The 26478-nt window shown below is 44.4% G+C and overlaps 1 protein-coding gene across 29 annotated transcripts in view; it reads left to right on the top strand.

Annotated features, from left to right (window-relative positions):
• The window catches only part of FNBP1 (formin binding protein 1), a 118403-nt gene that overhangs the window by 65670 nt on the left and 26255 nt on the right, over nucleotides 1-26478 (top strand). For 15 of the 29 annotated variants that reach the window (XR_014543836.1, XR_014543837.1, XR_014543838.1 and 12 more), the window contains exons 5-10: nucleotides 1981-2043; nucleotides 2709-2813; nucleotides 13532-13660; nucleotides 17306-17452; nucleotides 19749-19943; nucleotides 23379-23564. Coding sequence is in view for 21 of the 29 variants with exons in the window: in XM_083596362.1 (XP_083452488.1) it covers nucleotides 1981-2043; nucleotides 2709-2813; nucleotides 13532-13660; nucleotides 17306-17452; nucleotides 19749-19943; nucleotides 23379-23564 (825 nt within the window). In the remaining 8 variants the exon portion in view is untranslated. The remainder of the gene's footprint in view (nucleotides 1-1980; nucleotides 2044-2708; nucleotides 2814-13531; nucleotides 13661-17305; nucleotides 17453-19748; nucleotides 19944-23378; nucleotides 23565-26478) is intronic. The other 14 variants (XR_014543839.1, XR_014543840.1, XR_014543843.1 and 11 more) reach the window with 2 other exon arrangements.

The following is a 26478-nucleotide window of genomic DNA, read 5'->3' as shown; positions in this document are numbered from 1 at the left end:
AATAGACCTAGCTGAAAGGCAACACGGGGAGATCTTCACTGATCATTGCAATGCATTCCTTCTCCTGCTGCTGCTCCTCCTCCTCCTCCTCCTTAAATTTTAAGAGCATTGTATAGTGCATGGGTAGGCAAACTAAGGCCCGGGGTTGAACTAGACGGCCCTTTGGGTCCCTTCTAACTCTACAATTCTATGATTCTATGACTGGGAATATAGAAATAGGTGGGTTATACACTGGTACCTCAGGTTAAGAACTTAATTCATTCTGGAGGTCCGTTCTTAACCTGAAACTGTTCTTAACCTGAAGCACCACTTCAGCTAATGGGGCCTCCCACTGCCGCTGCGCCGCCGGAGCACGATTTCTGTTCTTATCCTGAAGCAAAGTTCTTAACCTGAAGCACTATTTCTGGGTTAGCGGAGTCTGTAACCTGAAGCATATGTAACCTGAAGTGTCTGTAACCTGAGGTACCACTGGACTGACTTAGTTGTTGTTGTTTTTTAATTCGAAAAATAATACCGTTGCATAAAATGATAATGCTCATACATATTTCATAATATTCCATTTTCCATAATGAAAGTATTGAAATAATGAAAATAATGAAATAATGAAATACCATGGCCATTAGGTCACCAGTTAAAGTCCTTTTAAACAAATTCTCAGGTTAAAAATGAAGCCATAAGACAATTAAAAATATATGAAAAAATATTTGTTCAAGAAAATATAATAACAAAAGGATTAATGTCATATTTGTATAAATCTATTATAGAGGTTCCATTTTGCCCTCAGCAAAATTTTGGAATCTGTGGGAATTGAACAGGAATTAAAAAATCGAAGAAGAGGCTATGGGTAAAAGCACTATATAAATCTATATGGGCAACAACAAAATAAAGAGCACTTAAAATTTTGCACAACTGGTACAGTGGTACCTTGGTTTTCAAACTTAATCTGTTCCGGTAGTCCGTTCGACTCCTGAAACCATTCGAAAACCAAGGCGTAGCTTCCGATTCGCTGCAGGAGCTTCCTGCACTCTATTGGAAGCTGCGGAAGCAGTGTCAGACATTTGGCTTCCAAAAAAGTTCGCAAACTGGAACACTTACTTCCAGGTTTGTTGCGTTCGGGAGCCGATTTGTTCAGGAGCCAATCCGTTCAAGTACCGAGGTATAATTGTACTTTACATAAAGACGCCTATTTTATATCAAATCGAACAGTTATCCCATGTGTTCGAGAGGATGTCCCATTACAAGGACATATCAGCATATGTGGTGATAGTGTCCAAAAATATAAATATATTGTTAAAATGTATTTACAGAAATGTTTTTAATTAAAAGCATTTCCGATTACTTCAGGACTAGCTCTACTTCATTTGTATAGTCATGATATGCTGCAAACTGGAAATAAAGAGCTCATAACACATTTATTAACCGCTACAAGAACAACCATTGCCAGGACATGGAAATCATTGCAATTATTAACCGTGGACCAATAATAAAATGCAATTTGGTTTACAGCATTATTGGAAAAACTGACACAAAAATTAAAATTAGCAAGAGGCCAAAAGAAACATGGCTATTTTTATGCAGTTTGGTATTATTTTATTGATTATACGAACCATGAGGCATACAGCAGAACAGTACCTATAGTTTACACCGTAGTTTGACTTGCATGAAACATGTTTTAATTTTCTTCCTTACTCCCTATAAATTCCTATAAACCCCTATAACTTAACATTGTTATTGATTCAAAATAACCTTTTATTAATGGTCAAAAATCTAAGCATATACATTATTAAACATAATTTAACACAACTTGATAATATATTGAGAAACATTTATCTGAGTGTATACAGTTTTATTTTAAATCTCATTTTGTGTAACTGTTGCATATCATATGTCTAAATGTAATAAATATAGGGCAAACAGGTGTACATACGTTTTTGTCTCAGTACAGTTCCTTAATAACTCTTTGCTATGGTTTTACAACAGCACTTTCATGACGGCAGAAAAGCTCAGCAGCACATCGAAACTTGCTGGAAGCAGCTTGAATCGGTGAGTTGAAAAAAAACAACCCTCCTGACAATGGTGGGTTTCTGACAACAGGGATTTCACACAAGGAAGGTTCTCAGACAATTTCCACGAGGTCCAGGAACATTCTTTCCAGAAGAGGCAAGTCAAGTGGGTTATGTGTTGTGCTCCTGAGCCATATCTTATTTTATTTATTCTTTATTTCACTACATTTATATACTGCTTGATTGCAGTTTATGTGAGGAGCAAAACATCAAAATCATAATTGAAAGTCCATTTCAAGCATTCCAAAGATAATTAGTGAAAAGATAATTAGTGAAAAGAGATTAAAACACATAGCTTTCTACATAAGCTTGCTTAAACAAAACATTTTTTTTTAAAGGGTACAGCAATGCCTGATGTCAAGAGACAGGGAATTCCTTGCTCAAACCTTATTCCCTTCCATTATTATTATTGTTATTGTTATTTACATTTGTATCCCACCTTTCCTCCAAGCAGCTCAAGGTGGCTTAGATAGTTTTCCTCCTCCCCATTTAATCCCCACAATGACCCTGTGAGGTATGTTAGACTGAGAGGTCACACCCAGCTGGCCCAAACTTCATGGCCTAGTAGATGGGATTCGAACCCTGATCTCCCAGGTTCTAGTCTGGCACTCTAACCGCTACGCAACACTGCCTTTCCCTTAACAGAGTAAAAGAAGATTTGAAAGGGACTGCAAAGAAGCGGACAGGGCACAGCAGTATTTCGAAAAGATGGACGCCGATATCAATGTAACAAAAGCAGACGTCGAAAAGGTAAACAAAAAAAAATGGAGGCAGGAGATTTGGGAATTTTCTGCGAAGAGGGATTACATGTTATAAACTATTTGGGAGTCGTAGTTCTGTGAGGGAAATAGGGGGCTTCCTATCAACTCTCTGCACCCAGGATTCTTTGGGGGAAGCCATGACTGTTGAAAGTTGTATGATACTGCTTTAAATTGGAATCACAACAACTGTTAGTATATTTTATTGATTGATTGAGCTCAAGGTGACGTAAATACTCTCCCCCTTCTCAATGGATTCCCACAGCAACCCTATAAGGTAGAGCAGGCTGAGAGGCAGTGACTGTCCCAGGGTCACCCAGTAAGCTGAACCCTGGCCTCTCCCAACCATTACACCATACTGGCTGTCAGAACAGAGGTCTTAGCTATCATCTCACTGTCCTCACAGAGACAGAAGTTGCCCCAATGCTGTGTTAAAAGAAAGTCACACACAAGCTTCATACCTAACTGAGCTCCCAAACGGACTGAGCACTTGCGAAACAGATAACTTCCAGTATGTGTTGGTTACTGCTGATTTTGAGAAAGCCAGGTCCGTTTCTGGTGATTGCATCCATAGCGCTCCTCTGGGAATTTCGATATTTCAGACATGGCTTGCTAAAAATAGCCAGGGTGCTCTTCTCAGCTAGAAATAAACTGCAACAAGGGCTAATCTCCATAACTTTTCTGGAGGAGCAAATTCCAGAAGGCATGTAGCTGCATTTGTCCCCCTGTGAGGAAAGCTTGCAGCATTTGGGACTTATTCATGCAGCACTTAATTAAACTGTGAAGCTTGTTGCCATAGGAGGCAATAATGGCCACAACTTAGATGGCTTTAAAAGGGGTTGGGCAACCTCATGGAGGAGAGGGCTGTCGATGGATGGCCTCCATGGTCAAAGCGGGTGTCGGGGTGCATATGCCTATGTTTTTGTTCAAATTATTCAGAACCATGAGGACTAGGTTATTAATTTTAGGCTGTACCTCAAGAATAAAGGGTCTGCTTTGCATGAAGGAAGTCCCAGGTTCAATCCCTGGTAGCATCTCCAGGTAGGGCTGCCCTTCTTGCTAAGGTAGACTGCCTCTGGACATGGGGGTTTCATTTCAGTACAGTGGTACCTCGGGTTAAGAACTTAATTCGTTCCGGAGGTCCGTTCTTAACCTGAAACTGTTCTTAACCTGAAGCACCACTTTAGCTAATGGGGCCACCGTGCCGCCGCTGCGCAATTTCTGTTCTAATCCTGAAGCAAAGTTCTTAACCCGAGGTACTATTCCTGGGTTAGCAGAGTCTGTAACCTGAAGTGTCTGTAACCTGAAGCATCTGTAACCCAAGGTACCACTGTATTGTGGTTCAGTGACCTTCACTAAGGCCCACATTACTCCCCACTGACCATGGAATTTTGACCCCAAAATGGCCAAATTGAAATATGGAAAACCCTCTGCAAAAGGCAAACAGGGAGAGAATAAATGTTCTCTCCTCTGTCCGACCTCCCCAACCCCAGGCGTATCTGGTGAAACAGCTGCCACAAACCAGCAAAACATGAAAAAGTAAGGCTTGTTTAAGGCTGCTTATTAGTTTACAGTACTACATGCAGGTCTGCCTGTTTGGATATCTGAATCTGCGATGTATAGGGAGGTTTGGGTACTAATTCCTTGTGTTTGGATATGTGAATTTTCATATAACAAGTGTTTGGATAGCGAGAGCTGCCTGTACGTCCCAATATGGACATGTCTTTCCCTTTGTTAAATTCTTGGCTTGCTGGGGATCCAGCAACTAGATACAAACCAGTCTCCTCCTATTTCACCACATTTCTTTGAAATGCAAAGCGGGGGGGGGGCACTTCTGCTCCCCACACCCTAAATGTAAGCCTGTGTTGTTCGCTGCCAGCTTTAAAATTGCCAGAATCTCTCCCACCCCCAAATACAAAGCTGTACCACAGCAGATTGTCATTCCAAGGAGCATCACAGCTATCAAAACAGTGGCCTGTGTTTTGGCATTTAATTTTGTCAGAAATTATAAATAATGCCAAAGAAACAATTGCTCGTTGTCCAAAAATTCACTGAATATTTTCTGAGATACCAATGAATTGGTCTTATGTATCATCTTGGCAGCTCAAATAGTAATAGCAACTGAATGGAAAACAGCCCAAAACTTACACTGTGTGCTTGGTGCCACTCAATCTGGAATGTAGCTATAATGGAGAAAACTCTGCAGATTTTGAGATTTTGACAAGGACTAGAACCTCCAGGTGCTTTCTATAGGATTAGACATTCCTTTACAACATAGACAACGGAGCCATTATTTTCAAGACAGCCCTTGTCACAAGCCTGGCAAATCTGGAACTAGATTTTCATAAGATTTTATTAAGGTTTTTTGCATAATACAATAAAAAACAAACTAAATAAAAACAAAAACTGGGGAAAAAAGGAAAATGCAGAGGTAGCTCTGAACCCTTGTCACCCACAGAAAGGGATGGACCCTCCCATCTCTCACCTGGGAGCTCCCCCTTCTTCTCCCAGCCTCTCACCTTGGGAGATCCTCCCTTGCCTGCCTCACACACAGGGTCCTTCACCAGCCCAGTCATCACATTCATGTATAATCCCAATAATGGCCCAGAGCAGAGGAAACCAAGGAAAATAGAAGAAGGAAGATAAAAATCTGGAACTTGACTTGATAATTTGATAACGCTGGTGTTCTAGACTTGGTTATTTTAACCCCACATGCAACGGGCTGTACTCCGCAAGCCTATTTTATAGGTTTTTCCATCTTTTAATTAGCATTAAAAGATAAGCACTCTACTTCATTTGAGGTTTCTAAGCAGAGGATCGGGTGGTCACTTGCCCTCGATTCTTTAGCTGTGATTCCTTCGTTGTACTAGATAACCCTTGGGCATCCCTTCCAACTCTGCAGTTCTATGATTTTGTGATTTATCTGCTATTATAACTCTTCTCTGTGTCCTATGTACATTATAAAATGAAAAAAAAAATGTTTATATATCACTGGGGTTCTCCAGGCTTGTGCAACTAGCCATGCCAGTAGCCACTTCTGAATGATGGGCCAATAAAATAGGAACTACACACAGAGAGAGCTGTATTTGCCTGCCTCCCTTTGGGTGCTTTGCCGTAAGCATGTGATGTGGGGCTCATCCTTACATAATTCGCAAGTGCAGAATAGGACATTGTTTAATCAAGGGACTGCTGTGATAGTTTGGGGGAAGAGGGGGAGGCAAGCAGGAGGAGGGAAGCTTGGAGGGGGTAGTTTAGCCATAACTCAGAAGCCGCTCAGCTTCCAGAGGATGATGCAACAGAATCATTCTCTCTCTCTCTCTGTCTCCCTCTCTCCCTCTCTCCACCCCCCCTTGTGTTTATTTAGGAAGTTTTTAGACAGTTGGGAAAAAAGTAGTTCCTTTTTTTTTTTTAGGAAGCTGCCTTGAACAGCTTCAGACTGTTAGTTCATCAGTCAGACTGTTGGTTCATCTAGCTCAGTATTGTCTACACTGACCGGCAGCAACTGTCCAGGGCTTCAGGCAGGGGACATTCTCATCTCTCCTGGGACCTTCTGCTTGCAAAGGAGATGCTCTGCCAATGCCCTATAGTCCTGGAAGGTCCTAGTCCTCATGGTTCTAAAATAATTTTGTTGTCGTTTAGTCGTGTCCGACTCTTTGTGACCCCATGGACCAGAGCACGCCAGGCACTTCTGTCTTCCACTGCCTCCCGCAGTTTGGTCAAACTCATGCTCGTAGCTTCAAGAACAATGTCCAACCATCTCGTTCTCTGTCGTCCCCTTCTCTTTCCCAACATCAGGGTCTTTTCCAGGGAGTCTTCTCTTCTCATGAGGTGGCCAAAGTATTGGAGCCTCAGCTTCAGGATCTGTCCTTCCAGTGAGCACTCAGGGCTGATTTCCTTAAGAATGGATAGGTTTGATCTTCTTGCAGTCCATGGGACTCTCAAGACTCTCCTACAGCACCATAATTCAAAAGCATCAATTCTTCGGCGACCAGCCTTCTTTATGGTGTCTAGCTCAGTACAGATTTTATTTGCTTGGCTCTCTCACCCTCCACATTCCCAAAGACTTCCTGGCCCTGAGACCAGATCTCTTGCTGGCTTCATTCAGAGGCGGCTGCTGTTTTTCTCCACCGGCTTGATGACCTACTTTGCGTATTGTCTGAGCCCGTTTTTGGAAGTGACACCCTAGCTTGCTTCTCCATGTGTTTGATTACTTTAGTAGAGCGTATATTGTTCCCTTAGGTGTGTAGACACATATTTCTTTGCATCTCTGGGGAGCGCCAACATTGTCCAAAAGTGATGTGTTTGTTTGAATTATGTATTTGTTTCTTCTTTTTTGCTTAATTAAGAGCTGTGAGTCATTCCACCTGCCCGAGTGGGTAAATTAAGCGGAAGGCGGGGCAAGTTTTTCCTGTGTACATCATCACTCAGTTCATAGTTAAACTATGGAACTCACTCCCATCAACCAAGATGGCTTTAAAAAAACATTGGACAAATTCATGGAGGAAGATAAGGCTGTCAGTAGCTGCTAGCCCTGATGGCTATGCTTTGCCTACACAGTTGAAGGCAGTATAATTAATTAATTAATTGTGTAAACTGCCCTTCACCCAAATATCACAGGGCAGTTCAATAAAAAAAAGAACTATGACAGAAACAAACCAATAACCCTCCTCCCGCAAATATATTTAAAATGTTAATCAGCATTCCCCAAACAGGGAGCCACCACAGAAAAGGCCTATTCTCGTGTTGCTTCCCTTCATACATCACATGGAGGAGGTGCATGCAGATGGGCCTCAGATGTTGAACAAAGAGTCGGAATGGTTTACATGGGGAGAAGCGGTCCTTGAGGTATTGCAGTCCTGAACTATTTAAGGCTTTATAGGTCAAAACCAGCACTTTGAATTGGGCTCAGAAACTAAATGGCAGTCAGGGCAGTTGGGCAAGGATCAGTGTTACATACTCAAGCTGTCTTGGCCCAGTGAGCAACCTGACCACCAAATTCTGCACCAGCTAAAGTTTCCCAGACTCCTTCAGAGGCAGTCCTAAGTATAGTATGTTGCAATGAATGCTCCTGAGTTGCTTATTTCCCAATGATGCCTCTGATCACCAGGTGCTGGAAGCCAGTGGCAGGCAAATTCTGTTTCCAGTTTTGCCCTTCCTCTGAGTTCTCCAAGGGTATCTGGCTAGACATTGACAGGAGACAGATGGGGGAAGTAGATGAACGTTTGATCTAACCCAGCATTTAAATTTGCATTTACAGATGAATCTTAACAAAATCACTGTCTCCAAAACAGTAAAACCTGCCTGCAGGTGTCTGGGAATGAACCTGGGACCTTCTGCATGCAAAGCAGATGCTCTGACCCTGAGCTGTCAGCGGGGAGCACACAGCTTCCAAATTGTTGGGGCTGGTGCTTCTCAGGAATCTGCACAGCCCACTTCCTGGCCTTTACGATGGGTGTCTTGGGAAACGTTCCCATCCACCTTAACGCCTCCTCCCCCACATCTGCACTTGGTAAAGTTGAAAGTGCAAACATTTAACTCCAAGACTTTTGCTTCCTAAACTCTGCTGGAGCGGCAAAAGCTGGCTGGCGGCAGTTTGGGGATATGAGCCTCTCAGCCGTTCTCCTTTTCAAGACCACAGGTTTCTGTTTTGCGTTTCAATTCTTTGCCCATTTTGGGGAAACAGCCTCTCTCTCTCCGGCTCACGAGACTCTCAGAACCTGCCCCCATTTATCTTCCCTTTTTTCCCTTCGTCACTAGCTCAAAAGCTGCTCCTGAGCTTTGGATATCCTTATTGGGTCACTCGGTTCTTGAAGTTTTTGGAAAGCTGGGGGGTGGAAAGGAAATCTTCTTGCAGGAAGCTGTCTTGAACTGAGTCAGACCATTGGTCCATTTAGCTCAGTATTGTCTGCACTGACTGGCAGCGGCTCTCCAGGGTTTCAGGCAGGAGACCTTCCCAGCTGTTGAGGATTGAACCCAGGACCTGATGCATGCAAAACAGGTGCTCTGAGCTACGACTTTTCCCCTTAATGAAGATCTCTGTGCCCCATCTTCAGCTCCTTGGAGGAGAGGTGACGCAAATGGGAGTTAATAAATAAAGCCAAGTCTCTTCTTGCACTGACATTTTAAAAGGGGCACACTTAGAAACACAAAACAGAGTTTGCAATTGAACAACGAGAACAACAAGACGGTATTATAGGAAAGGATGGTTCCTAACAGGAGTTATAGGAAAGGGTGGTTGTTTTTTCTCTCATCAAGCCTCACTTCCTCAGTTTGTTAGAGCATGGTGCTGATAATGCCAAAGTTGCAGGTTTGATTCCTGCAATGCAGGGAGTTGGACTAGATGATCCTCAGGGTCCTTTCCAACTCTATGATTCTTTGCTCACAAACTATGATCACATAGGGAGAGGCTGTAGCTCAGGGGCTGAGCTTCTGCTCTGCATGCAGAAGGTCCAAGTTTAAATCTGCAGCCCTGAAGAACCACTGCCAGCCAGCCTAAGCAATCTTGAGTTAGATGAACCAATGGCCTGACTTGGTATTCGGCAGCTTTTTATTTATATCATTAGAAGCCAGCAGCAGTTCTGGGAGCTCCTGACCAAGCATTTAGTGGGTGAGTTTGAGGGGAGGCCCAGAGTGCTTTTCCTCTATTCCAGGGGTCAGCAAACTTTTTCAGCAGGGGGCCAATCCACTGTCCCTCAGACCTTGTGGGGGGCCAGACTATATTTGCAGGGGGGAATGAACAAATTCCTATGCCTCACAAATAACCCAGAGATGCATTTTAAATAAAAGCACACATTCTATTCATGCAAAAACACCAGGCAGGCCCCACAAATAACCCAGAGATGCATTTTAAATAAAAGGACACATTCTATTCATGCAAAAACACCAGGCAGGCCCCACAAATAACCCAGAGATGCATTTTAAATAAAAGGACACATTCTACTCATGTAAAAACACGCTGATTCCCAGACCGTCCAGGGGTCGGATTGAGAAGGCGATTAGGCCGCATCCGGCCCCTGGGCTTTAGTTTGCCTACCCATGCTCTATTCAGACAACAAATATTCAAACTAAACTTCAGGAATAACTTTGTGACAGGCAGAGCCATTCAAAAGTGGAATGGACTACCTTAGAAGATGGTGGGCTCTCCTTCTTTGGAGGTTTTTAAGCAGGGGTTGATCTGTCATGGAAGTTTTAGTTGAGATTCTTGCACTGCAAGGGTTTGGATTAGATGACCCTTGGTGTCCCAACTCTATGACCATGTGATTCCACTCTGAAACTCAGGCTAAATAGCCTTTCCCTTTTTACGCGCCCCCCCCCGACTTTACTGACCTGAACGACATTAAATTGGACTGTCCCCCCCCTTCTTTTGTTCCAACACCTGTAAAATGGATCCAAGTCCAGCTAAATGTCAGTTTGGCGCTTTCTTCTTGCACTCCCTCTAATAGCAAACTCAAGTTGTGAGGTGCCAATGGAAATAGAGGCAAAACACGATTGGCAAATAAATTTTGGGGTGGAGGGAAGTGTTGTCAGCACGTTCAGGGGAACAAAAGTCTTTATGGAGGAGGAGCACCAAAATTCTCCTCCATGGATTTCGATGGTGAAAAGGTCAAATGCAGTGGGAATGTAAGGAACTGCCTTATACTTGTCTGTCTCTAGCTCAGTATTCTCCACACTGTCTGGCAGCACCTTCCCAGGGTTTCAAGCAGGAGCTGTGAGTCACACAGAACAGCAACAGGGCTGCCTCCCCCTCCCCACCCCTTGCTGGTATTTTTTCAGCATCAATTGAATCCCAGAGGGAGAGGCTGTGCGGAAAAGACAAGGAAGGTCTGGGGCAGGTCCGATACAGAGAGGCAGCAGGGAACCTCTTCTCTCAGTCTGGTATTTCTGCAGTATCAGGAAGCGTCTGAATGATCAAAGAATCACACCCACTGAAGCCCAGAGGCAGAGGCTGTGTGAGAAAGGCATGGAAGGTCCAGGTCAGGGTCCCACACAAGAGGCAACAGAGGGTGCCTCCTCTGCAGGAAGGCTCCCACTGGGTCAATCCATTCCATGTGATTCAAATGGCTGCTGTCAGCCCGTCCAGAAAATCTTTGCACAAATATTTTCCCCTATCAATCCCTTTTGTTTTAGCATTACCCGAACTCCTGCCCTGGCTAGGATTTTTTCACCCTGGAGCCTCCTGTTTTTCTTTTTGTGCAACCTACTTAATGTTTTCTCCCCAGCTCTTCTCCCATCTGTTTCATTTTGGCTCTCTTTCCCTGCTCGCCGCAGGCATCTGAGCTGGGTTTTTCTCCTCCCGCCTGTGGCCCAGATGCCCTCTCTTCCTGTCTCTGCCACAGAGGCCTTTCAGCAGAGCCAAAAACACATGAGGATAAAGGTGAAGGGAGTGCCTCTGAGCGCCTACAGAATTATCAGTTGGAGGCTGCTCCATTGGAGCATGTTGTGCACTGCCCCCCCCACTCTGCCCTCAGCCAGCCCCTATCTACTTGTCTTCTTACAACTGCTTAGATATAGCCTTTCTCCACCTGTGGGTCCCCAGATGTTGTTGAACTACAACTCCCATCATCCCTAGCTAGCAAGGCCAGAGCTCAGGAATGATGGGAGTTGTAGTCCAACAACATCTGGGGACCCACAGGTTGAGAACTGCTGGCTTAGAAGGTGACTCTGCCTGCCATTGGCTCTGGCGCCACCTACTGGTGGCCTCCTTGCTTTCTGCACCACCAGCCCCAAGGAGGCTAAAAGTGAGGAGGGCACCCCTGAGCTTATGTGTAATTATTAGCATCAGCTGGAGTCTAGGTCCAATATGGCAGTAGCTGGCTGCAGATTATAACAGAGACATTTTGCAGCGGCTGGGTTGCCCTCCTCCTTTCCTCTCTCCCAGTTAACCTCCTTCTCTAGCCCATTCCCCTGTGACATCCCCAGGGGCCTCCGCTAGGTCTCAGGTTTGGCCCTGAAACCTCAGTGCTCCTGACCTGGCAACCCTATGCCCCACCACCCTCAACCTTCCCTCAGCCAACCTCCACCTGCCTGCTTTCTTACAACCAAACAGATATAGTGGTACCTCGGGTTACAGACGCTTCAGGTTACAGACTCCGCTAACCCAGAAATAATACCTCGGGTTAAGAACTTTACCTCAGGATGAGAACAGAAATCGTGCGGCGGGGGTGGGAGGCCCCATTAGCTAAAATGGTACCTCAGGTTAAGAACAGTTTCATGTTAAGAACCGACCTCTAGAACGAATTAAGTTCTTAACCCGAGGTACCACTGTAGCGGCTTTGCCTGTCATTGGCTCTGGCCCCACCTACTGGAGGTCTTCCTGCCTTCTGCCCCACCAGCCCAATGAGAGCCAGCCAGCGTTGATAATTACAGTCAACTATCATTTTGTGTGGGGGTTCCATTCCCGGCCCCTGTGTGTCAACAGTGCATATAAGCGCCCCTTGTTCCCTCCACCCTCATTTCTCCCTTTTCGTGATATGTTGAGTGACGTTTTGAGTCACTTCTGGGTGTAGCACACGTGTATGATTGTGCATCTTTTGGACGCATATTAATCGGTCTTTGTATTAGATTAATTATCTGGTTGCTACAGTGCTTGTTGTTTGTTTAACCCACCTTTTTCTCCAGGGAGCTCAAGGTGGCATACGTTGTTCTCACTCTGCTAGAAAGGGATGTGTGTGTGAATGTGTTCAAATGAACCTACAGTATAGAGGTAAAATTTGCATCCATTGCTCTACCCACTCCTCCTTCTGGACCCACCCACCACCGGCATGCGGCCCCTGAGCGGGGCGGAGCGGGGGCGGTTGCCCAGAAGAGAATGAAAAAGGTTCTCCACCCGGGCTCTCAGGAGTGAGGCATCTCCAAGGCTTCTTAGCAGCAATTCAGAAATTTGATTTCCAAGCTCAAAGTTAGCTGGACTTTCCCTCCTCCCACTTCTCCAGCAAAAGACTGTGTTGTTCTACCTCAACCAAAAGGCAGCCTGCCAAAACTGTAGTTCCGCCTCCGAGTAGATAAACAAGACAGGGACCGGGAGAGGCAGACACACAGGGAGGCTTCAAAAATAAACTAATGATAAAAACAGGCAGGGAGTGGGGGGAAGGAGAGGGTTTCTCCACTCCCGCTGAATCACTCTCTCGGCGTCTTTTCCTTTCAGTGTTTGCCTAAAGGTTCTTGGCCCAGCGGCAGAGCACCTGCCTTGCATGCAGAAGGCCCCAGGCTCAATCCCCAGCATCTCCCAAGTACTACTGGCTGAAACCCCCGGAGAACCATTGCCAGGCAGTGTAGATAACACTGAACCTGATGGACCTAAGGCAGTATAAGGCGGCTTCCAATGTTCTGTGCATATTATTGTAACAGTAATAAACAATAGGATAAAGAAAACATTTCATATTAATAAAAATGCAATCAAATTGAACATACCACTGGTAATCTATAACAAGGACTAACAATAAAGGGGGACTCACTCTTTTCAGGAGGGATTCCATCACATACCAGCAAATTCAGGCTGCTCAATCAAAGCGGATTAGTTGGTTGCCTTAAAAAATGATTGTTTTATTTTATCTTTAACACTGTTTACAGGGGGCACATGAACTATGGCAATCCTCCAAAATGTGCACTGTATCTGGCAAGCATCCTGCACCATGCCAGTGGTATGATACAGGATTAATTCCCCAGGTCACCCAAGTCTCTGAGACTTTTATCTTTTTCTTTTTCCTCCAGGCACGGCAGCAAGCTCAGCTCCGCCATCAGATGGCTGAAGAGAGCAAAGCGGAATACTCCTCCACATTACAGAGATTCAACCATGAGCAGCATGACCATTATCATACCCACATCCCTAACATCTTCCAGGTGAGAGCTCCTCTAGCGACCCACTTTCTCCATCTCTTAGGTTATGCCCACATTGTGCATTTAAAGCACACAGTTTCCCCCTGCCAAAAAAAATCCTGTTTTCCCGTCACAGAGCTATAGTCCCCAGGGCTCTGAACAAACTACAGTTTCCGGGGGTAGCCATGTGTTTTAAGTGCAAGGTGCAGATGTGAACTCAGTGACTTATACTTGGTTTTGCTCTGTAATTGTCTTCTGAGCCACCACCTCATCAGGGCAGTTTATATCTAAGATAATTTAAAACACACACACACACACACACACACACACACACACACACACAATTTAAAGCAAGACTAAAACCTTAATGAGCAGACACTTATGGTAAAACCCGATTTATCCAGCTGGAAAAGCCTGCATTCAGCTGAGCCCTACTCAGAGTATACCCATTGAAGCAAATGAACTGGAGCTAGCCATGCCCATTAGTTCCAGTGGGCTTACTCTAAGGAGAATCAACACTGGATCTGCCCCAGTGCAAATGGGCTAACCTAATTGAATGGATTGTCCTTGCAAGGGCTGATGGGAGTTGTAGTCCAACAATGGCCAATGGGCACCATGTTGGTTATCATTATATATTCAGTTCTGTATGTTGCTTTGCCTGCCACACTCTATGATATTGGCTATCAGCTGTGGGGTGGGGCAGTGCTGGAATGGCGACACTCTGCTTGTTCCGTGTCTACTGCTTTGAAACATCTAGCCAAGGCCACAGTGGCATGGATATCTGCTGCTGCCCTCCCCCCCCGGGGGGGGGCATAGTGGCTCTTCCACTTGTCTAGGGCTCAAGTAGCCCCTTGGTGGTGGAGGAGGAGATCGCAGGGTGGTTGGATGAGCCCATAGCTATTGTTCAAGGGAGCTGGATGGTGACATCACCGTTTCTCGTTCCGTTGCCACCTCTGTTCTGCAGCTGTGAGATGAGCAAAAAAATTTTGCATTGTTATGGGGTGGGCTGGTGTCAGCTGAAAACAGGAACAGCACTCCCACCCCCACCCCAAAGCATGTGCTTGAATTTGATTTTGCAAGTCTCAGGCCTCAGTAATGTATGAACTGCATCAGATGCATTATCCTTCAAGGCTGAACGTTCACTGCTGGTGGTTGTTTTTAATGTCACAGACTTAATTCTGTTTGTGGATGTCACCTAATGGCCAGTCTGCAGTGCCTAGCCTGGGAAATAGGCTTCTGGGCATGTGCAGAGAGGATGTCTTGCAATCACCTCAGGAGGTTGGACTGCCCAGCTGCCTTGGTTACAGCTGAAATGGGCAATTGTTTCCCCCATTTACAAATAGATTGTTTGCTTGTTTTCCCAACAATGTGTCATGAAATGATTAAGAACATCAGAAATGTAAAGTAGGGGCAAGGGGGAACCAAGCAGCTGCATGGAAATCTTCAGAATAAAAGTATTTTCTGGGCTTAAAGATGGACAGATCAATCACCCTTAAATACGGATGAATTTTTATGAGGACCTTTTCTTTTTTTAATTGCAAACTGATACAAAAATGTAGAAGACTGAACTTAAGACTGGAAGAATGGGTGAAACCTTTGTTGTAAATTGAAAAATGATAAACTGAATTAATAGATTCTCCTATCCTAAGTTAGCCTGATTTTTGCCCACTTTGTGCAATGGGTTAGACAAACCTAGAAGGGATTAGCTTAGTGTAATGTCTGAACATGGAAACCTGGGGCTTATCCTTTTGCCCTACCTTTTGCCCCGTTTTTTCCAGAGAGAGGTCTGCTATGTAATACTCTGTGTCTGAGTGTTTGTTTGCCCAGAGCTTTCCCTGTGGAAACCCGCTCTTTAAAGCTGAATCAGAGCAAACGCCAATTCTAGTTTCCAGCAGATTGATGTTTGCTCCAATTGAGCTTTAAAGAGTGGGTTTGCATGGGGAAAGCTCTGGAGCCCAAAAAGGGGAGGCACACAGCAGTGCTTTAAATTGCAGACTGCCTGAAAAGAGCAGAGGAAAGTTGTGTGGATAAGCCCCTGGCTTGCTTCCCCCTAGCAAGGCACGATTGCTAGTCAGCTTTAACATCTATTCGGTTTCAGCAGCATTTCCTTCACCTCTGCAAGAACCAGGCATATTTATTATTTATTCATTTGATTATTTATTTAGAGCATTTGTACCCCCTCTTCAGCCAAAAGGGCTCCCAGGAGTGGCTTATGCACAGTCAATTAAAACAAGACCACCTCTTTCCTCAGGCTTATAATGTATTAAAACAAACACACACAAAAAAAACATGACACAGAAGGGAATGGGCAGGGAGGTCAGAGAAGATCATACCCAAGCACCAGTTCTTAAACACCTGTTCTGACAGTAATCACTTGGCACAGGCTGTAATGTGAGCAAGCTGCCCCACCTCCTGGCTGGGAACCTTAAAAGGAGGAGCTGCTATTTAAGTACCTATTCTTGCTCCCTCTTAACATTTTTGTGCAGAACAATTTGTTGCCTTTAGGGGAGGAAATTGTATGCATTTTAATACTTTTGAAATATTAGTTCAATTTGTATTGTATTGTACAGTATTGTATTTGCATGGCTATGTTTGTGTCTGTATTTGTGTTGGGATGCTTCTTTTGGCCAAAAGGTGGCATATTAATAAATAGTAGCATAACATAAGGGACGCGGGTGGCGCTGGGGTTAAACGCACTTGCTGATCAGAAGGTCGGCAGTTCAAATCCCCGCAACAGGCTGAGCTCCTGTTGCTCGGTTCCTGCTCCTGCCAACCTAGCAGTTCGAAAGCACATCAAAGTCCAAGTAGATAAATAGGTACTGCTCCGGCGGGAAGGGAAACGGTGTTTCCGTGCGCTGCTCTGGTTCACTGGAAGCGGCTTAGTCCTGCTGGCCACATGACCCGGAAGCTGTACGCCGGCTCCCTCTGCCGGTGAGATGAGCACCGCAACCCCAGAGTTGGCCACAACTGGACCTAATGGTCAGGGGTCCCTTTACTTTTTACCTTTAACATAACATCACAGTTCAGGGGCAGGAGGTGGAGCTGGGCTTGGCTAACGAAATGAGCCCTTCTGAGGTTATCTGATGGGGTGGCTGAGGGAGAAGAGGCCTGGTGCAGCTTGTTCTCCAGCTTATTGTTTTGACAACCAGAAGAAAAACATTGAGTGAGCTTTATTATTATTATTATTATTATTATTATTATTATTATTATTGGAAATCTGGAAAATCTATATAGAAAATCTATCTGTGGGTCCTTCTGGGAATTATGTCATTGCCCTGACCCCAGCCCTCTGGTGGGTTGAAGTTCAAAAAGAAACATGTTTTTTTGAGTTGGCACTGAGCAACTCAGTGTCCTATCAGGCTGCAGGTCATAGTCATGGAAATATGTGGCTTTGATTCGTACCCTTCCCCATGTTTGTTCTGCATCCTGTTTTGCTGTGAGGTTAACCCTTTTTTGTTTTTAATTGTCCTGCAAAAGGTATCACCCTTGTTTCTCCTTTTTGCCTCAAATCCTATCGGCAGTCATCACTTGAGTTTGCTATTTTGAGGGAGCGATGACAGTGTTGGCCGACCTTGCAGGATTGTTAGGAGGGTTGCAAGCGAGATAACGTACATGAAAAGCTTTTCACGCGTTGAAGCGCTGTATTAATGCCGATTCTTACACTTGCAGAAAATTCAAGAAATGGAGGAGCGGAGGATAATCAGGATAGGCGAATCCATGAAGACCTTTGCGGAGGTGGACCGGCAGGTGATCCCTATCATTGGGAAATGCCTGGATGAGATAACAAAAGCAGCTGAATCCATTGATCAGAAGCATGTGAGTTCAACGTTCAATGTTTCTTTTTAAGAAACACGGCTGCTGAATTCTCTGCCAAATTGGTTTTCAGGGATGCTTGATGGAGAATGGTGATCGGTCTGGACCTGGTTGGCTTTTTCTTTTGTTTTACCCTATTACTTACATTTTGAAATAAAAACACAGCAGCGGTAAGGTATGACCAGCTTAAAATTAGTGCTTTGCCCTATCCCCAAGTGGAAAATAGGTCTGCCACCAAATTTGATCACTTGCCTCTAGCCTTATACTACTTAAGTCACATACTACCCACCCTACACTCCCTCCCCCCCCCTTCTGGCCTCTGCTTCCCCCCTTGTAGCATCTCCAACAAGATGGAGAGGGTGACACAGCTGACGAGGACCCCTCCCAGCAGAGACCACCAAGTGAACCTGTGTGGGATCTGCCCCCACCCTCCCTGCTATGCCAGGGGCAGACGAAGATCAATTTGTTCTGGGTTTCTGACTTCCTGTTTTTGACATCTATCCCTTTCTGCTGCAGAAAAGGGACTGGCTATTCTTAGCTCCATTGTAGTGGAAGGATGTTTGGATTGTTGTGGGAAGTATGTAATATGGATTTAAGGGGGTAGAGAGCAATTAAAAAGGAGTTCTAAAGGTTGGGGAATCAGAGGAGGAAGACGCCACTGTCCCCAAAACCTCAGAATGTGATTATCGTTTGACATGTTTACTCTTTCAGTTTTGATCTCTGACTTTCTCTCTTCCTCTATCCACCTCTTCCTCCCCCCATGGGTGCCACATGTGGGTGCCACAACTAGCATGCTTGTGGCTGTAGCTATGCCCTCCACATCCTACTGGGAACAGGATGAAGGAAAAAATAAGATACCCTTGCTTTCCGCGGGGTGGGGGGGCGCTAAGCAGGAAAACGGTTGTGCCATTCCCTGCCTTTCCGGGAAATTATAACACCTGTGGTTGGGGTGGAGTGGGGGGAAATTCAGTTCAGGACCAGGTTGCATTTTAAAAGTGAACTTTCCTAATTCATACTTTTTGAAACAGTAAGCAGACTGAAATGCAGTTTTCCCAACCAAGGTTTGTGTGCAGAAATGTAGATATATATGCTTGGCAACCTCGCATGCAAAAATGTGTATATGAAAATAATTTGCACTAAAATGCTAAAGAATTTTCACAAGGACTTTAAGGAAACAGATGTGGAAATATGGAGAATAAGATTGGAAAACTGAAAAACTGAGAGAAACTGGAAATGACAGATTCACCCTGTTAACGGAACGCCGAGGGCTCTCTTGGACGAAGGGGGGGGGGTCTCCGGCCACAACCCATCCCTAGTAATCAAACCAGTGTCAGCTTTTCAGAATCTGAGGCAGAGGCCTTCAGGTCCATTTACCTGAGGATTACGCATGGGACTATGTGCATGCAAAGCATATCCAACAGTTTGGGTCCAGAATATCTCCACCTGATCCCTTATATCCCTGTCTGGTCCCTGAGGTCTTTTGGGTAGTTTTTGTGGTTCAGATTCACAGCTGATATTCACCAGGAGCCGTGCTGCGTTCAGTATTGTGAGCCAAATTTTGTGGAACCCCCCCCCCGAAATGAGAAAGGCTCCCTCGTTGTTAAACTTCCAGTACCTACTGGATATTTTTCTTTTTTTTTATTCCTGCGGACATTTTAATGGAATTCTAATGTTTTCACTCATTTTAGACTTTCATTGTATTGAGTGTTCTTTTACTTCACTTAGAGATGTCTGTAACTAATTGGTATGTAAATAGCAGAAATAATTCAAAAATACCACTAAGCCATGAAGCCCTTTTATTTTTCTGGGGAATTCAAAGGCTGTGAGATTTCCAAGACAGACAATCCCAGGAGCTTTGAGTTTCCATCAGACGAGTTCCACGTCACAAACTTTTTTCAAAAAAAGTCAGTGATACTGCTTTCTGGCAACTACAATCCTCTGTGCATCATTGGGCTGGTTTGCCAGAAGGTGCTGCTGCTGAGCTGGTCTTCTCTGCTTGAGCACCACTAGTGGCTGGAGTGTGGTACTGCATCTTCTAGTTCAGTAGTCATCATGACCCAAGTAGACCAATAGGACTCCACCTGGATGTACATAAGCACTCAGGCTGGCTCCTCACTTTGAGTTTTTATGAAGGCTGACCTGCTTTCAGTCTGTGAACCTACCGGCCAGCTCTGCCTCCATATTGACTGTGTACAGTATACTTACTAGTTCTGTCTGGTACACCACTTATCAATGGCATTTAAAAAAAACAAAAAACAAATTATTAGCATTGTTTTCTGTGTTGTCCCGATCATTTCAGGATTCCAAGTTAGTGGTAGAAGCCTTCAAATCTGGGTTCGAGCCTCCAGGTGATGTCGATTTTGAGGACTTCACCCAGCCAATGAAGCGCACCGTCTCTGACTCCAGCCTTACAAACTCCAAAGATGGGAAGCCGGAGTCCAGATTCAGCAGCAAATCCAAGGGCAAGTTGTGGCCGTTCATCAAGAAAAACAAGGTACCAGATTATTTTTTTCCAGATTTCGGCTTAGTTGTGTCAGTAGCTTTGTCGTTTGCTACTTGTGTGTTACTTTGTAATCCCAGCAGTGAAGACTTTTTTCTTCTCTCTTTTCTCTTTCTTTTTCATTAGAAATTAGTTTCTAAGAACTAATAGCTGATGTCTTGTAATTTATTGTAATATTTTTAATTTATTGGATTTTGCTTTAATTTGTAAAAGTTTTTTATGATTTCTATGTACTTTCAAAAAAATATTGTGTTGCTTTTTATTGTTTTTAAAGCTGTTTTCTTCAGCTTGGTTTTGTTTGAGTTGTCATGTCTTTGCCATGGTGGTTTTTAGTTTCCCGTTCAATCCCAAAGAGTTGCTCTCTGCTTTCATTGTCTCATGCTTGCCTGTTGCCCTCTGATCACATCGCTCATCCCTTTCCAGCTAATTAACAACATGCCTGTCTCCTTTACTGCATCCCTGATGCCTGTCTCTCTGTTGCTTTTCCACAACATAACTGAACTCATGGGATGCAACCTTCTTTTTCTTTTTAAAAACCCGCTTGATGAGGTCTTATTATTCCAAACATCTGCTCCAACGTATGTACCAACAATGTGTGATGCTCTTAGGCCACTCGCATTTTGCCATGCTACACAGTCAGCCTTGTGGACAAGGATACGAAAGTTACTAGTCTATAATCTATTCTTAGCTCATCTGCCCACGTGTGTCTGTTAACTCATTGGTTCCACATAAGTACTAGTTTGCCAGAGCTTTCCTAAATAGCCACATCTTCCTTGCTCATGGCAGTTGACTTGGGCAATAAGTGTTGGCACACAAGTGCATCAGGCCCCTCCATCTGTGGCCTGGGCAGCAAATGTTTTGGATTACCCTTTGTAACTCATTCTCCATTCATTTACACTTCCTGCCGGCCTTTGTAACTTTCTCCCCGTTTGTATTTACCTTTTCCCCCATCGATGCATGAAGGCATGCTGTCCTGAAGTCCCATTGCATTCAGGGGGTGTGTGACTAACAGGATCCTTCTGTCTGATCAGATTCCTTTCCTCCTACCAAGTCCCCTGAAGTTCAAGAGTGGGTTAGAGAGTATGCATTTCTGTCTCCTTGATCCTCCCAGCTTTAGGCTATTAGTCACAAACAGTGCTATTTCAAACTCCCAGTCTTCAGGGAACCTTTCCCCATGCCAGGGTGTCTGCTTAGAGAAAAGGCAAGTAAGAGGTAATATGATGCAGAAATTAATAAAATTATACGCATGGCACGGATAAAATGGAGGGAAGAAAAGGTTTTTTCTCCCCTTCTCCTAACACTAGAACTTGTGGGCACCCAATGAAGCTGAATGCTGGAAGGTTCAGGACATATGGAAGAAAGTCCTCCTTCAGGCCGCATAGAGTTAGACTGCGGAACTCCCTTCCACTGGAGGCAGTGATGGCCAACCTGGATGGCTTTAAAAGAGGTTTCCCATGGGAATCTGGTTGACCGCTGTGAGAACAAGAGGCTGGGCTAGATGGGTTCCCTTTAGGCTCTTCTTATATTGGTGAACTTGTGGATATATGTCACAGAACTCCCACTAAGGAGTCTGGGAAGTAGTCTAGGGCACACTGTTCACACAGAGCCCTGCCCAGGCCCGTGTGGATGGAGATCACAGCCTCCAGAACACATCCAGCCCCTCTCCTTCATCCCAGATCTCTTCCAGTGATTTTTAGAAGTCCCTAATAAGCTTCTAAGAACCACTTGGGTTTCCTGGTGTCAACTGATCCAGCTGGCAGATAACTCCCTCCACACCCACATGGAAACGTGAGCCAAGGAATGGGGGATGGATTCAGTCCTCGTTTTAAGTGCAAACTTTCAAAAGTTGAGCTTTCTAAAGCACTATCCAAATGCAGCCGTCGTTCGAAATTCATGCCTGCAAATTTTGTGATGCAGTTCTCTGGCTCAAGTAACATGTGTAAAAATGTGTGTGCAGTGGTAAAATGTGCATGAAAATGCATCAGTCAGTGAAAGTAACATGCAAAGATGCATTATATTAGAATCATAAAGTTGTAGGGTTGTAAGGGGCCCAAAGTGTCATCTAGTCCAACCCCCTGCAATGCAGGAATCACAGCTAAAGGATCCCTGGCAGATTAGGGCAAATTGCTTTGCAAAAAAAAAAGTCAGAGAAAATTGCCTTAAAAACCATGTATGTTAGGATAAATTCAAACTAAAATACTGATGAATTGTCACAAGGACTTATTATTATTATTATTAAAAAGAAAGAAAAAAGTCACAAACTGATTTGGAAATGTACGGAAATGAAAAGATAGCCCCCCCCAAAAAAAAACAGAGAAAAGAGAAACACAAAGCAACCAGAATTGACAGATCCACCCATCCCTGCTTGCCCCATCCTCATCTGCCTGCCAGAATTTGATGTAAAGAAATGCACTGATTTTTTTTTTAATCCCTTGAGAAGAAGGGTGGGGTACAAATTTATTTATTTATTTCATTTCATTTATCTCGCACCTTTTCCTCCCAGGAGCTCAAGGGTGCTCTTACTTGGGTTCAGAGGCAGTGACTGGCCCATAGTCACACCCAGTGGGCTTCTTGGCTAGGTGCAGGATTCGAACCATTGTCAACACAGGTCCCAGTCTAGCACTCTTAACCACTGCGACACGCTGGCTCTCAAATAACAAATGAATTAAATAAAATATGAGCTTTCCACAGTTTCATCTTGCCCCCATCTAAGAATCTCAGGGTCCTGCAATGGCGCGTGGGTTTATCCCATTTGTACCTTTGAGGTGGAGAGGGACGAGAGGGAGACGGTGTGTGACTTGCCAAGGCCTCACAGTGAACTTCATAGCTGGGTGAGAGATTTGAAAGTGGGGGCCCCTGGTAGCTTTGCCGTATGATTCATCGTGTTTTCCATAGAGGGAATTCGCTTGTACTCCGAGATAACAAGTTCCTGATGAATCCAGTTGTATAATCAGGGCTAGGGAACTGGGCTGTGGAAGGGAATCTCCTAATTTTCTTAGCTTCACCCTCTCATCTTGTTTGCATGTGGCATGATGAGGATTTCTGGCAGCGCAGGGTGGGGGTAGGGAATGCCGTGCATTAACTCTTTGCATTGACCACTTACTGAAACTCATTCCCCCCCCCCATCACATGCTCCTTTAATAACACAAATCTTTTTTTATTGTTAAAAACAATCACCTTCCCAACCCTTGATCCTTCCCTTTATGCAATATATATATATATAAATTTTATTTGGGGGCGGGGAGGCGGGGAAACCATGGCTTTTCTTTTCTTTTTAAAAAAAATGATTTTGAAACGTTGCTTTTTCGCAATTTTGGGTTCATTTCTGTTCGGTTTTCTTTTGCGGACGTGCTTTTTTTTCTGGGTTTGTTTTGTAACCGTTTTTTTCCCCTTTTTTAATTCTATCACTTCTCCATCTCTTATACGTAGTTTATGTCCCTTTTAACATCCCCCCATCAGCCCCCTCCTCCGCCCCCTTCTTCTTCTGCCTCACCTTCCGCTGTTCCTAATGGCCCCCAGTCTCCCAAGCAGCAAAAGGAGCCCCTCTCCCACCGCTTCAACGAGTTCATGACCTCCAAACCCAAAATCCACTGCTTCCGGAGCCTAAAACGCGGGGTAAGTTTGCCTCTGGGTGTGTCTCTGTCTGTCTCTTTCTTGGGCACCTAAACTGCACATCCAATCATGACTTCTTTGAGTAACTGAATCTGTTTTTCCTACTGCATCCACACACTCCCCTTTTCTTTCCCGTGCGTCTGTCTATATGTTTTTAATGCATACTATACAAGTTCTGGTCACACACAACCTGCACATTTAAAGCACATGGCTCACCCCCTCTTAAGAATCCTGGGAACTGTGCTTTTCCCCTCAACGGGGCCCAGCACCTTCAACAAACTACAATTCCCATGATTCTTTGTTGGTAAGTGCACATTACATGTACAGAGTGGATGTGACCTCTGGGAAATTTTTAAAAGCTGCTGTCAAAAACCCCCACAATGAAACCACAATGCAAATATGTGGCTCTGGACTGCAGTTGATTCAACGATCCAAGTGCAGCCAATTTGGAGAGACAACAGAAGGCATGGCATCGTACAGTGATGCAGCCTTTGCACGTCCAGGAGCATTTTTTATTTCTCGTAACACCCTGAACCTTTAATTGGCAGGACTCTGCCATAGAAAATTCCCCAAAGAAGAGTTTGCATGACTTAAAGGCCACATCTTAAGCCAGGCATTTAGAGCACTCCAAACTACCGTATTTTTGCATGTATAACACGCCCCTGTGTATAAGACGCCCCTTGTTTTTGGGGACTCAAAATTAAGAAAATGGGGGGAGATTGCCCCTGTGAATAAGACCCCCCCCCTTTTAACATTATTTTTTAGTAAAAAAAAGCCTAGTCTTATACATGGCAAAGTACGGTGCTTTACGTCATGGCTTCTTCTACTAAAGGATCCTGGGAACTGTAGTTTTTTAAGGGTGCTGTGATTTGTTAGGAGGCTCCTATTCCTCTCCAAAAGCTACAATTCCCAGAGTGGTTTAACAATCCCACTGGGAACTCTGGGAATTGTAGCTCTGGGAGGGATAATAGGGGTCTTTTAACAACTCTCAGCACCCTTAATAGACTTCAGTTCCGAACAGAGACACCACCTTGAATAAAACATTTTGGGGGCGCAGATGAGCCTGCCCCCAATCCTAGCAACAGATGCGGTGGGAGGTGCCCACCCCCCCACCCCACATTTTATCTCCAAAACAGCTCTGTGAAGTTGGTCTCAGAAACAATGACTGGTCCAGGGATATTCTGAATTCTTAAAGTTAAAAAGGGACTTGAACCCAACTCTCCTCAAGCCCAAATTTCTAGGCCTCTGGTTGCCTCCCTGCACCTGCCCAAAATCAAGAAGGGCTGGCTGCAACATTATGCATTTGCCTGCTAGGGCATATTTTTAAGACTCGCCTTGTTTCTGTGACAGTAAGTTGTTTTAAATTGCTTTTTAACATTGTGTTTTAATGGTTGTAACCTGCCCTGGAAGCCTTGGTGTAAAGGGCAGATTAACAACAACAACAGGTGGAGAGCTTTTCTCTCCTACTCATCTGAATTAGGTGCTTCTAGGTTTTTTGGGTTTTTTTAATGATCAGCTACAGCCGCTTCCTCACTCATTCCAGCAGAGCTCCAGGAACCTGCAGTTTGCATTCTCTCTTTCTCTCTCTGCTCCATTCACAAGGGCCGTAAGAAATGATGTCAGAGGGCTTTGCCCAGTCCCAGTTCCCTTGCCATCCAGCAACCCGTTTACAAGTTGAGAAACGAGGTCCAAATGTGGAAAAGAATGAAAAGCAGCGATACCCATCACGGGGGGGGGCTGCCCCCTCAAATATTTTATTGCGGGACACACAAAGGAGTTGGCACCTATGGTTCCCAGCATCCTTTGGGAGAGGCCATCGCTGTTTAAAGTGGTATGGTAATGCTTTAAATGTGCAGATCTTGCTTTAATGCACCACTTCATTCTTCCGTTTACACCTGATGGACTTTCCCCCCTCCTTTTGACTTGACTTGAGTCAGATCATTCCTGTACTGAGTGGGTGGATTCCTTTGCCACCATGAAAGCAAATTGCCATGAGCCAGACTCTGCCAGTGAACAAAATTGACACTTCATTTGAATTTTTGTGGTTTTCATTCTGTGGAAGTTCTTGATGTGATTTCCCTTTCCTTCTCACTGTGTAATTAACTCTTCACTTCACACCAGGAATGTTACTTGATCATCACCTTGTTTCATTTTATATATGTGTGTGTGTGCATATAGCCAGTAGTAGCCCTCGGTATGTGTAGATATTCCACCTTGATACTCTTGCAATCTAGCTGTAGTGATTCTTTCATCTGTGTTTGTGTACAGTCGGTATATAAGATATATAAATCAAAGTGTTTAGCCTGTGAAATTTTATTTTATGTCCTGGTTTGAATTATTGCAGTTAAATTTCGGTGGGGGAGGGGTTGCCCTTCATATTGTGTACATACTCACTGTTCTTATAAATGGAATGATTTTGCTGATTCATGGGGCTAACTGGGTTTAAAGGGCTGACTTTCCATGTTGTGATCTAACAACTCCACAGCACACTCTTGAGTCCCATCCGTGCTGGAAAATATATCTGGAAATCATGTTCCATCTGGAAAATCATGTGGTCATTCTACTTCAGACCACAAACCCATAATTGAATGTCCTACTGCATCGAAGACTCCCTGCCTGTAGAAAGCTAACAAGGAGGACGTTTTTAATAGGCTTATGCTGGCATGATAGATGTGTGGATTTTTTGGTATTTAAAAAAATATTTATTTACATGGACTTCTCCCTTCTGTGTCTCAGAGTTCTTCTTGACATGCCAAAATGGTGAGCTGAATGTACCCTCATGCCTCAGACAAACTCAAATTTATGGCTTGCTGTTTCTTAGGAACCCTATGAACAGATGAGCTGTGGAGCATGTGCAGAGGGCGACTTCAGAACAGAGTAGCAGAAAGGGAACCCAGCATGACTTTCCTAACATGTC

Source organism: Podarcis filfolensis (genome assembly GCF_964270895.1).
Source record: "Podarcis filfolensis genome assembly, chromosome: Z".
Lineage (NCBI taxonomy): Eukaryota > Metazoa > Chordata > Lepidosauria > Squamata > Lacertidae > Podarcis > Podarcis filfolensis.
Note: the sequence above shows the minus strand (reverse complement) of the source record. Positions and strands in the feature narration are given on the sequence as shown.